Below are 12,215 nucleotides of genomic sequence, written 5' to 3'. Positions count from 1 at the left end.
CAAGTTCAACATGACCGGGGGCTGGGTGAAGAGGAAAGAAGAAGTGAAGACAACTGCCAAGTCTGTGGCTCAGATACCTGGATGAATGGTAACATTATGCAAAGCAGAGAATACAGGAGGGAGAGGTAGTCTGATAGGAAAGAAAAAAGTTTTGGCCCAGCTGACCCATCTTTAATGGGTCTCTTACTAATAATGTTGATAACAGTAATAATTACAATAGCATGGTGCAGGAGCAGCTACAGTTTGCAAAGCATGTGCAAGCTCATCCTCTAGTCCTTACAACCATCCTTCACTGTGTCCATTTACAGGGAAATTGAAGCTTAGGGACTACTAGCCCAACAGCACACACCTTGGTGACAGAATAAGGATTCAAACCCACGCCTTCTTGACCCAAAGTCTGTACTCCTTATATTACACATCAGTATGAACTTGACAGATACATGTAACCCTTTCCAGTAACAACCAAGAGAACAAACAAGTCTTATATAAGTCACCGAGTTGGGCAGAGTCAGGAACAGAAGAATCAGTTGCCAATTTCCATTTAGTTTTCTTGTGCACCATATCCCACACAGAGCAACTCCCCACACTCTGGCTGTTTTACTTCAAGCCCTCAGCACCTAATGTGCTACAGCTAGCACCATACTTAATGGTGAGAAACTCAAAGATTTTCCCACTAAGATCAGGTACAAGGCAAGGATGTCCCCTCTCACTACTCCTTTTCAACATCATCTGGAAGTTCTTGCTAATGCAATAAGACAAGAAAAGGAAATAAAAGGAATGGAAGGCTTCCCTGGTGGCACAGTGGTTAAGAATCTGCCTGCCAATGCAGGGGACATGGATTCGAGCCCTGGTCCAGGAAGATCCCACATGCCATGGAGCAACTGAGCCTGTGCACCACAACTACTGAGCCTGCGCTCTAGAGCCTGCGAGCCACAACTACTGAGCCCGTGTGCCACAACTACTGAAGCCCGTGCACCTAGAGCCCGTGCTCTGCAACAAGAGAAGCCACTGCAATGAGAAGCCCGCAAACTGCAACCAAGAGTAGACCCTGCTCGCCACAACTAGAGAAAGCCTGCGCGCAGCAATGAAGACCCAACGCAGCCAAATAAATAAATAAATAAACCTTTCTGGAAAAAATTATAGAACCTTATTGAGAGTCATTTTTAAAGTAACAGTAACATTGAATGTCTAGAGAGACAGACACTGTGTTCTTGGATAAGAAAACTCACATGATAAAGTAATCAATGTTCTGCAAATGCATCTTCAGAGTCAACGCAATTCCAATCAATATCCCACCAGGTGTGTGTTTGTTTGTTTGTTTGTTTGTTTGTTTGTTTATTTAAGGCTGTGCGCAGGCTTTCTCTAGTTGTGGCGAGTGGGGGCTACTCCTCATTGCGGTGTGCAGGCTTCTGCACACCAGGATCAAGGTGCCAGCATGGTCACCTCTGGTGAAGGCTCATTTCCTAGTTCACAGCTGGCACTTCTTTCTGTGTCCTCACCTGGCGGAGAGGCTAATGGTCTTTCTGGAGCCTCTCCACCAGGTTTTTTAAGGTGCCTGACAAGTTGTTCTGTGGAAGAGCAATAGGCCAACGATATTCAAAATACTCCTGAAAAAGAACTAGGTACGGAGACTTGTCTTGTCAGACACCAGGACTTATCCTAATACTGTAGCTAGTAAGGCAATGCTTAGTATTGTGCAAATACCACAGGTGCATACGCCCCGAAGTCCAGGAGTGATTCCATGTACAAATGGAAAACTGAATCATGATAAAGCTGGCATTGCAGATCAGTGAGAAGACAAGATTTTTCAATAAATGGTACTAAAACAATTAAAATAAAAATAAGACACAGATCCCTTTCTCACACCAAAATCACATTTCAGGTATGTTAAAGACTTGAAAATAAAGTCAAGACTCTAAAATTTTCAGAAAATAATATAGGAGAATAATGTTATGATTCCAAGTGAGGAAAGGTTTTTTTAAAGAGACAAAGTATAAATTTAAAGGAAAATAATAAATTCAACTATACTAAAATGAAGAGCATATGTTCAACAGAAGAAACCATAAAGAGTGTGAAGGCAAAGCCCAAACTGGGAGAACACATTTGCAGCCCACATAACTGACCGAGGGGCATGGCAGCCAGGATATATACAAAGAACTCTGATGATTAGTGAGAAAAAGACAGAAAATGTAATAGAAAATGGGCCAAAGATTTGAACCAGCACTTCACAGAAGAGCACGAATGACTGATAAACATATGAAAATATGCTGAACTTCATTAATAATCTGGGAAAAGCAAATTAAAATCATGGTGAGAGGGAACTCCCTGGTGGTCCAGTGGTTAGGACTCTGCGCTTTCACTGCCGAGGACCCAGGTTCAATCCCTGTTCGGGGAACTAAAATCCTGCAAGCCATGCAGCGCGGCCAGATTGGCAAAAATTAAAAGTCTGACAATATATCACCTTGTCAAGGAAGCAGAGGAACCCAAATTCTTATACACTGCTGGTGAATGTTTGTAAATTACTACAACTACTATGGAAAAACTGGGCATTACCTAGTAAAGTTGAAAAGTACAAATCTTTTGACCCTAGCTTTTCACATCTCAAATATACCCTACAGTTAACTCATTCACAGGCAGACAAAAGTTCACAGCAGCCTTGTTTGTAAAAGCAAAAACCAGAAACACCTTAATGCCCACTGTCAATAGAATGGATAAATGAATTTTAGTAACTTCATACTACACAGTTGAGAAAAGATTAAATTATAGCGGCATGTGTCCATATGAATGTGTCTCAGAATACAACCTTGAGCACAGAAAGGTAGCATTAGAAGAATACCTACAGCACTTCACTTATATAATGCTAACAAGCATGATAAATGAAAGAAGCTACTGTTTAGGGATAAAATTATAAAGCAAAGCTAGGAAGTGGAGTAATTTCTAGATAAGCTTACTTAAGAAGGTAAAAAGAATGTGATGGAAGAGTAAAGGGCACACCAGGAATCTCAAAGGTAAACACACTGTTCTCTTTCTTAACCTGTGGGGTAGTAGCTACATGGCAGTTCATTAGCTTGTTACACTATTTACCTTACTTATGTTTCATAAATATTATTTCATATCTACTCAATATTAACAAGGACAACAAAGAAAAGGACTCTAAACTCATCATCTTTATGAGAAAACTGACCTTCCTTTAGTGCTATCTTAGCCTGATGACTGACAGCATCAGCCACTCAGGTGATTAAGCCAGAAACCCAGAAATCACCCCAAACACCTCCTTTCCTCTTGCTCCTCTCCTGTATTTACCACATTACCAAGTGGGTCCATCTCCTCACGATTTCTTAAATTTGTCTCCTCCCCCGTCATTTCCACCCCGACTCTTGTCAAAGTCACCGTCTAATGCCTGTACAACTGCAATAGCTTCCTAACTGGAAACCCTTTCAATGTTTCCTCTAACAGCCAGAGTAATCCTCTCCCTCACTCTGTGTTACCCTTCCAGGCTTCTTCCACTTCCTTGAAGGCGCTACTCCCTTTACTGCCTCAGTTTCTGGGTTTATTGTTCATACTATTTCCTATTTAAAATTCTCTGCCATCATTCCTACCCTCACAAGCTTCAGTAGTTCATCTCAGTTCAAGTGTTACTTCCTCAAGGAAAGTGTTCTAGACTCCAACGCTAGATCTGATTTGATGCCCTCTTACGGGATCTCACAGCATCCTGTGGTTTTCCTTCACAGCAACACATCATAGTTTGTAATTATATATCTATGTGATTATTGATTAATGTCTCACTTCCCCTCTAGACTAAATTCCACAAGGGCAAGGGTGATATCTGTTTTGCTCACCCTAGTATTTCTAACACCCAGCACAGAGCACAGAGCTTGACACATAATAAAACTCAAATTATATTTTTAGAATGAATGAGGGAACTCAGTGGGACCAGAGTCTGGAAAATTACCTTTTCCAATTATGAAATGGATGGATGGTTCTAATATCAAACGGTCCCGTGAATCCCAAAGTTTTGTGTCTGTTATTCTCTCCAACCCCCCCCCCTCCCCACCAAAATGTATTCTATACCCTTCTGTCTTCTCTGCTTCCTGCTGTCCTACCCATCCTTGAAATTCCAGTTCCTCCAGGAACAGTTCCTTGACTCCTGCACTGGAAATGCACTCTCCCTATGGCATATCCTTTGCATTTGAAAAATCCGTTTCACTTATTTGGGACTTACTGAGTTGTGAACTTTTTTCTTGTCAAACAGGAGGTTTGAGTTCTATCATGAAACAGTAGGCCTCTGAGACAAAACACTATAGGTGTCTAGATCTATTTACTGGGTGCTCCTTGTTGTGAGTCAACAAAGCCCCGTGGAACAAGCATGAGCTTTGGAGTAAGACTTGGGTTAGAATTCAGCTCTGTCACTTACCGTGTAACTTTGAACAAGGTATATGACCTCTCTCGGCTTCTATTTAGGTATCTGTAAATATGCTAATAGCTAGAAGGGGTATATAGACTTCTCTTTTACACAAATCTTACTGTACTGTAATAATACTGTAAGTCTCTGGTGCACTTGAGATTAGTGGTTCTCAGGGGATGAGGGTAGGGTTTTTGGTACCACCTGTTAGGGGGTGTTTTGTCTATATGAGGATAAGGGCTGGCTTGTCAATGCCTGAAGGATGCTGCTGGCATTCAGAACACAGGGGCCAGGAAAACTAAATGTCCTGCAATGCATGGGACAATCATACAGTACATATTGTTCTGCTCAAAATGGTAAGGAACACACCACTGAGAAACACTACAGTCAATAATGATATTATTATTGTTCACCCTTATATTCTCAGAATTTAGCACGGGCCTAGAGTAGAAGGGCAAAAAATGTATGTTAGCCAAACAAAAAAAACGAACAGTAATGATATCATTTATGTGCGTTTGAACAAATCGGATTAGAGCCACGTATGTCAAAGGCACAAGCCTAGCCACGTCAGCCACCGCTGTTGTGTCTTCTTGTGCTCAAGGTCCATGACATAGTAGTTTACAAGTCTGAGCAGATCAAATGGTGTGCTTTGGCAGTTCCTGTCAGGACAATACTGACCTCTTCTGTTAAGCAACCCTTGCTCAACTACATGGCCCCTTCCATCTGGATGCAGCCTGGCTACACCAGGAACTAGGGCAATGTGGACTGCATGAGAAACAGAACTTTCACCAGCCACCCTGAGGCGCAAATTTCTGACAGATACAGTTTTTACCCCATTCATGAATCCTAGCAACTTGTGTCCACTCCTAGTCCTCTACTTACCTTTTGCAAATCAATGGAAAGTTGCTGAACGAAGGCTTGGAGTTCCTGTTCTTTCTGCTCCAGGGCTGTGATCTTATTTTCTGCACCTGTTTTTGAAGCTGTCACATGATCTCTTTATTGAAAGAAAGCAGACAATGAACAAATTTGGATATCCCACCTAAGACACATTCTTCCACAGGAAAAACACAGATGGTTCTTTATATGTCAGGGCTGCAAACATTAGCCTTGTGAAGATTATCAGTGGAAAAGACTCCTTCACTCTCTCTGAAGCAGGAGGCCCAAGAGAAAAATTCCACTCAGGTTTAGGCAAGAAATCTTTATCTACCTTTGGCTATTCAATAGCTTAGCAACTCTAAAACATACTAAATTGCTCGGCAGGGTTGGAGTGTCTGAGCCTAGGCAGGTGAAGGGGAATGAGGGTTTGGAGGAGGTAGGGGGGTCCTAAAGCCCTAGGCAGGTAAGGATAAGTCCAGAAGACCTTGCCAGAATTAAGATCAGGAAGTGCTACAGTGAGCAATGGGGAAAGACAGGTTGGCTGTAACCAGAGCTACACTAACACCGCTGCCCATGTGCCCCACAGACCAAGCAAGAACCTCTGTTCTTCCAGCGTTGAGTAGTTTCTCTGAAGCTCTTCTATCTTCTGGCTTAAGTCTGCTGACAGCTGGTTGGAGATCATCAACTCCTCCTGGGTGCGACTAAGTTCTCTGGTACGTGCTTCCAATTCTTGCTCCATTTTCCCCAGACTTTCTTCTTTTTTTAAAAGCTGATACAAAGATAGAAAGTTTCACTGGACCACTACTAAGAAATACACTTGTAAAAAAATCTGGACAAGGACTTCCCTGATGGTCCAGTGGTTAAGAATCTGCCTTCCAATGCAGGGGAGGCGGTTCAATCCCCGGTCAGGGAAGATCCCACAGGCCATGGGGCAACTAAGCCCACATGCCCCAACTACTGAGCCTGCGCATCTCAACTAGAGAGCCCGCGTGCTGCAAACTACAGAGCCCATGTGCTCTGGAGCCTGCGTGCCGCAACTACAGAGCCCACGTGCCCTGGAGCCCACGTGCCACAACTAGAGAGAAGCCCACATGTTGCAGTGAAGAGCCAGCGTGATTTGGAGCCCGCACACCACAACTAGAGAGAAGCCCACATGTCACAATGAAGATCCCACGTGCCGCAACTAAGACCCAACGCAGCCAAAAATAATAAAAATAAAATAAATAAATTAAAAATAAAATCTGGGACTTCCCTGGTGGTGCAGTGGTTAAGAATCCGCCTGCCAATGCAGGGGACAGGGGTTCGATCCCTGGTCTGGGAAGATCCCACGTGCTGCGGAGCAACTAAGCCCATGCGCCACAACTACTGAGCCTGTGCTCTAGAGCCCGCGAGCCACAACTATTGAAGCCCGCACACCTAGAGCCCATGCTCTGCAACAAGAGTAGCCACTGCAACGAGAAGTCCGCGCACCATAATGAACAGTAGCCCCCGGGCTTCCCTGGTGGCGCAGTGGTTGAGAGTCTGCCTGCCGATGCAGGGGACACGGGTTCATGCCCTGGTCCGGGAAGATCCTACATGCCGCGGAGCGGCTGGGCCCGTGAGCCATGGCCGCTGAGCCTGCGCGTCTGGAGCCTGTGCTCCGCAACGGGAGAGGCCACAACAGTGAGAGGCCCGCGTACCGCAAAAAAAAAAAAAAAAAAAAAAAAAAGAATAGCCCCCGCTTGCCGCAACTAAAGAAAGCCCGCGTGTAGCAACAAAGACCCAATGCAGCCAAAAATAAATTAATTAATAAATTACAAAAAATCTGGACCAATAAGGCAAGCTTTCATAACATTTTTGTGAGCTTAGAAGGGGTCTCATATGACCAGTAGTTTAAAAAGGAAAAGGAAATACATTTCAAACAGAACTTTTCCACTTTAACAAACTGAAAAACATACAAATATGATTAGTATCAAAGACAACTAAGGTATGCTTATCAGCAGTTAGAGAGTGATGACTAGCAAAATCATCTATTCAGGATTTAGCTTCTAAAACAAAAACGCATACCATGTGCTTTACTTTACTTAGTTCCTGCTGCTGGAACCCCTCTAATTCATCCATTTCATCTCTCCTTTGGAAAAGATTCAAACTCTGGTTCTTCATTTCCTGTAACTGAGCTGTCAGAAACCTTTTATCCTATGCAAAAGAAGATATCAGCTCAGGCAACTAGGACATTAGAAATCCGTATTATACAAGCAGAATTCTTAATAAAGGAAAATCTGAAGACAATTTCTTATCAGTAGCAATAATACATTGATAATGGGAAGCTTTACGGTAATTATCTACAAAATTATCTATAAATTCTTTAAGTTAGAAATAAATATGTTTTAAATGATAGCTGTGAAAAGGGGAACAAGAGCAACAATTACTTAACACTTGAAAAGTGCTTAAGTTTGATTAGCAATTGCAGACATCCATTTTACATGTCTATCTCAATGACACACTGAACTGGTTGAATAACATGAATAACTGGAACAAGACTGAATGCTCTTAAAAAATTAGATGCATTTAAGTAGAACTAATTTTGGTTAGTAAGTTCAGATAGCAAGTCAACAAAAATTAGACATGACTGGTGTCAGGAGGTTACAATTTACTAAATAATAGCTTCCTGAGATGGATTCTATTCAGGACAAACCCTGTTGTCGCAGTTTCCAATTCTTGATTAAAAATAAATTAAAACTGGGGGGGGGAGGGGTGGTGGGACTGGGAGATTGGGATTGACATGTATACACTAATATGTACAAAATGGATAACTAATAAGGACCTGCTGTATAAAAAATAAATTTAAAAAAAATTTTTAAAAAAGAACTTGCTGTATAAAAAAATTAAATAAAAAAAAATTGAAACAGTCTAAAAATAACACTTCCAAAAATCACAGTGGCTTAAAAGACCTACATAGATGCCTCATTACTCTTTCCTGGTCTAAAATATTTCCCAACCTCTCCTGCGGTAGGGCGGGGGGATGGAGAGAAAAGATCTTAGTGAACTGAAGTAGATTTTATTTAGTTCAGTCCTATATGGATTCCCCCTTTACCATAATTTTAAAAGATGAAAAAATAGTCCAATGAGAATTCAACTGCTACAATCTTAAGTGTTTCTTTCAAGACAAGAAAACTTTAACCTAACCCATACCTTCATATTTAAGAAGACCATAATTAACACCATGTTTAGATATATATTTTTTAAGCACAAGTTTCTTTGGGACATAGCTTGACTCTTCTGTAATTCTTTCCTTACGTAAATACGTTAAGGCATTCTGATAGCTTGGGTAATCAGATTTCTACAGAACACACAAAGAAAATCGCTGGTTTAACTTCGTGTTTCATCCCAAGAATGGAGCAATAATAAAACTCATCTGTTTAATAAAATTAACAGTAAATATATTTTACAACTGAATATATCAATCTAAGAAATAATTTTCTGGACTTCCCTGGCAGTCCAGCGGTTAGGACTCTGTGCTCCCAATGCAGGGGGCACGGGTTCGATCCCTGGTTGGGGAACTAAGATCCTGCATGCCACATGGTGTGGCAAAAAAAAAAATAGAAAAAGAAAAGAAATAATTTTCTACCATAAAGAGTAACTTAGGAGTACTCAATGAAAACAAGGAATGAATTAGGAAGCAGCACATAATGTGGGCTGAGCAAATTGACTATTGATTATTTTAAATTAAAATGTCTTTCTAATTGTAGGTGTGAAATTTCATCTTCCTGTTCATGTCTGGGAGCCAGGAATACATTACATAAGGCACCTACACAGTGTTACACAAGCTATGGTGCTGGAATAATCAATTCTCCTCGTCTGTGTCTAGCTAAGAGGTTCTCTTATCTACTCAATGCTGAGCCTTCAGAAACGTCATCCTTCCCAACTGCATCCTCAAAAATTATTCCTAATGTTACCACTGTGTCAATCAGAGCCCCAGCAAGAAACAGACTCAAAGTAGATATTCTGCAGACAGTCTAATAAAGGGACTTTTCAAAGCTGTGGGTGGGGTAAGAAAACCCAAAAGAGATGATGTGCTAGTAACAGTTGGCATAAAGGGGCAAAGGGATAAATAGGTTACAAGAAACACAAAAAGAGAAGCTCTATCAGAGGGTGAACCAAAGGTCCAGCTGAAGCTGTGACCTTGGGCCATGGGATGCATCCAAACTGAAGGGATCTCCCATGGAGATGGCTGAGGGAATAAACTTCCCGACCACACTCTTCTACACATAGTTCTTTTTATGTTTCCCACAGGCACACTTAATTAGAAGCCAGAGGGCAATGGAGCCCTGCTGATGCATTCCCTATCAGCCTTCGTACTCAGAGAAAGGTAGGAGAGGGGGTGGAGAGTGTACCTGGAGGGGCAAACAAAAGATATCCAGTACACCCACCAAGGAAAAGGAAGACAAGAGCTTTCTAAGTCAATGTCTAATCACCCAGTGCCCTGCTTCCAAGAGGTGGTATAGCCATCAGTGTACTAGGTACTGAAGAAAGCATTTTCCAAGCCCCAGAGAAGAGGCCAACATTCACAATGAGACAAAAACAAAGATGAACTAACCTTTTCAAGCTGATCCATTTTTTCTGACCATTCCTAAAACAAAACAATAAAAAAGTACAGTTTCCAGGGAAGAGTATCAATAATACCAAGATCTTAAGAAAACAAAATAACCCTCTCCACCCAAAGCAACCAATCAACCAAACAAAACAGCAAATATAAAGAAAGCCAAGAGTCCTAAAAGGAAAAGAAAATGAACTTTATATAAAATTCTAAAGCACATACATAAGCCTGCAAATTTTTACTAAGCAGAGCACCCAAACAAGGCTGTATCTGATGTTCTGATGCAGTTTTCAGCTTATTCCTGAGGGTTTTTCTATGAGTACTATTAATATTTCTTGGGAGTGGGTAGCTGGGACCAGCTGTGTTGGTAATTCTACAACTGCTCTATAAAAATTAATTGACTGAAAAACAGGCGGGGGGCAGGGGTTGTCTTCAGCAGCCCCCAATCATTATTTTCCTTCTCATTTTCACTTTACCAGTATCTGTTATGCCATCTGATAAAAGTTAAAGGAGAAGGGATTATGCCCCTTATTCACCAATCACAGAAGAGGGGAAAAAATAACCACTGGTACAAAAGGCTATATCCCAACTGCCTACAATCAGAGTCCACCAATTTTAGATTATCTCTTCATTTATATAAATTCATATCACAGTTATTCACTAATTATTGGTGAATGATTTTTTTTTTTCTGGCTAGTAAATGTCTGACATGACTAATACACACTGTAAAACAAGTCAACCAACCACCCCACCTACTGCAGATGAAATAATGTATTTTCTTAAAAGGAAATGTAATATAATAAATTGACCCTATCTTAATAAATCAGAATTATCATTACAGTATTTTGATGCTTATCTTAAATTCAAAATGCCATTGAACAAAATATACTTTATAATTATTTTAAGAGCCAGTAATAGTATTAGTTTCTTATTGTCATTCATTCAGCATCTTTCAATGGATGGTTCTACTGAGATTACAGAAGTTCCTCTCAGTCTAGTTGGCTGGGGATGAGGAAACTTGGGACAGAGGTTGTAAGAACTATGTACTCCATGGATGATCACTAGCTTGATAGCACCTTCTCCACTATAAAGGCAAGTGTTTTGTGACTAGGCTTTCAGACAGGTTTTTGGAGGGCAGAGACGTTTTTCCTTATCTTGGGGTTCACCACCAGATTACGAACACACTACTTTCCTCTCCATTTTACAAAGTTATACAGTTTGGAAAATGATACTCTCACATTATGGACACATTTCATGATTATAACTGTAAAGTTCCTTAATAATTTCCCACCCTAAGGCCAAATGAAATCTCAAAGAACTTATATAGCATTCCTTTTCTCCTGGGTTGTAAATATCTTCTACCAGGTTTATGGCATGATTTTTGAAATCATGTCACTAAGTGAAATCTTTCCACCAGCCTTGGGCAGTGCCACATATAAAATACCTGGTCCTTTCTGGCTAATGCCAAAGCCAGTCCTTCTGCCATTTTGGCTCTGTTGGCTTGGAATGTCTCATTCTGCTCTTGAAATTTCCGCATGGAAGCTGTTAACAAAGAGGCTCTATTTGAGATATGGAGATATTTCAGAACAGCATGTCAAATAGCCCATGTGATTACTTTACAACTGTCCCCTAACAAAAAAGGCCAAGGTCACAGAGTGGATTATGAGACTGGGAAAAACCTGACCCATCTTGACTTTCCCAGAATCTTTTGCCCTTAGTAATAGACCACAGTTTTGTTTTAGTTTGTTTCCAATTGTTCTTGGTTTTTTGTTATAGTCAAGTATATACATTTAGGAAGATGCCAAAGGGTAACTTTTTAAATGATACAGTGATAGAACACTGAGTTAGGTAGGTTGCCAGAAAACACCAATGCTATTGCTAAGTGATGGCTACTACTACTTTATCAGAATTAAAACAAAAAGTCAAAACACAGCAAAACACTTCTTCCACTTTATTTTCCTCAAAAAATTTTTTTTAGTATATATTATATCAACAAAAAATAACTTTCTACTTCTGTTAGCATCTTTCTTGGATTGAACCCAAAGGAGAACATATGATTTAGGGTAAACTAAACAAAATGTATGTTCTATTGTTAGAGGAGTGATGACAGATATTTTCCCCAGTTCTTGAACAAAGCAGCAATGAAGCTATGGCTAGAACCAAAGTTTCTTAATGTAGGCCCAAGGACCAGGCACTTGATTTTACTAAAAACTAAGGGCAGCCAATAAACCAGCCAACTGGATGAGATACATAATAACCTTCTCCTAAGAAGCATGCCCATAAAGCAACATAAGGATGAACTGTATGCTTATAACTATCAGATAAATGTTATATCAACTTGATTAAGAAGTACACTACTTA

General features: G+C 40.7%; 1 protein-coding gene across 2 annotated transcripts in view; it reads right to left on the bottom strand.

Annotated features, from left to right (window-relative positions):
- GOLGA1 (golgin A1) overlaps window positions 1–12,215 on the bottom strand; it is a 51,771-nt gene that overhangs the window by 30,520 nt on the left and 9,036 nt on the right. For both annotated transcript variants that reach the window (XM_082843189.1, XM_082843188.1), the window contains 5 exons: window positions 11,299–11,396; window positions 9,855–9,887; window positions 7,325–7,453; window positions 5,878–6,047; window positions 5,285–5,396 (listed from right to left, as the gene is read on the bottom strand). In XM_082843189.1, the coding sequence (XP_082699315.1) occupies window positions 5,285–5,396; window positions 5,878–6,047; window positions 7,325–7,453; window positions 9,855–9,887; window positions 11,299–11,396 (542 nt within the window). The remainder of the gene's footprint in view (window positions 1–5,284; window positions 5,397–5,877; window positions 6,048–7,324; window positions 7,454–9,854; window positions 9,888–11,298; window positions 11,397–12,215) is intronic.

Source organism: Leucopleurus acutus (assembly GCF_964270905.1).
Source record: "Leucopleurus acutus genome assembly, chromosome: 7".
NCBI classification, from domain to species: Eukaryota; Metazoa; Chordata; class Mammalia; order Artiodactyla; family Delphinidae; genus Leucopleurus; species Leucopleurus acutus.
Note: the sequence above shows the minus strand (reverse complement) of the source record. Positions and strands in the feature narration are given on the sequence as shown.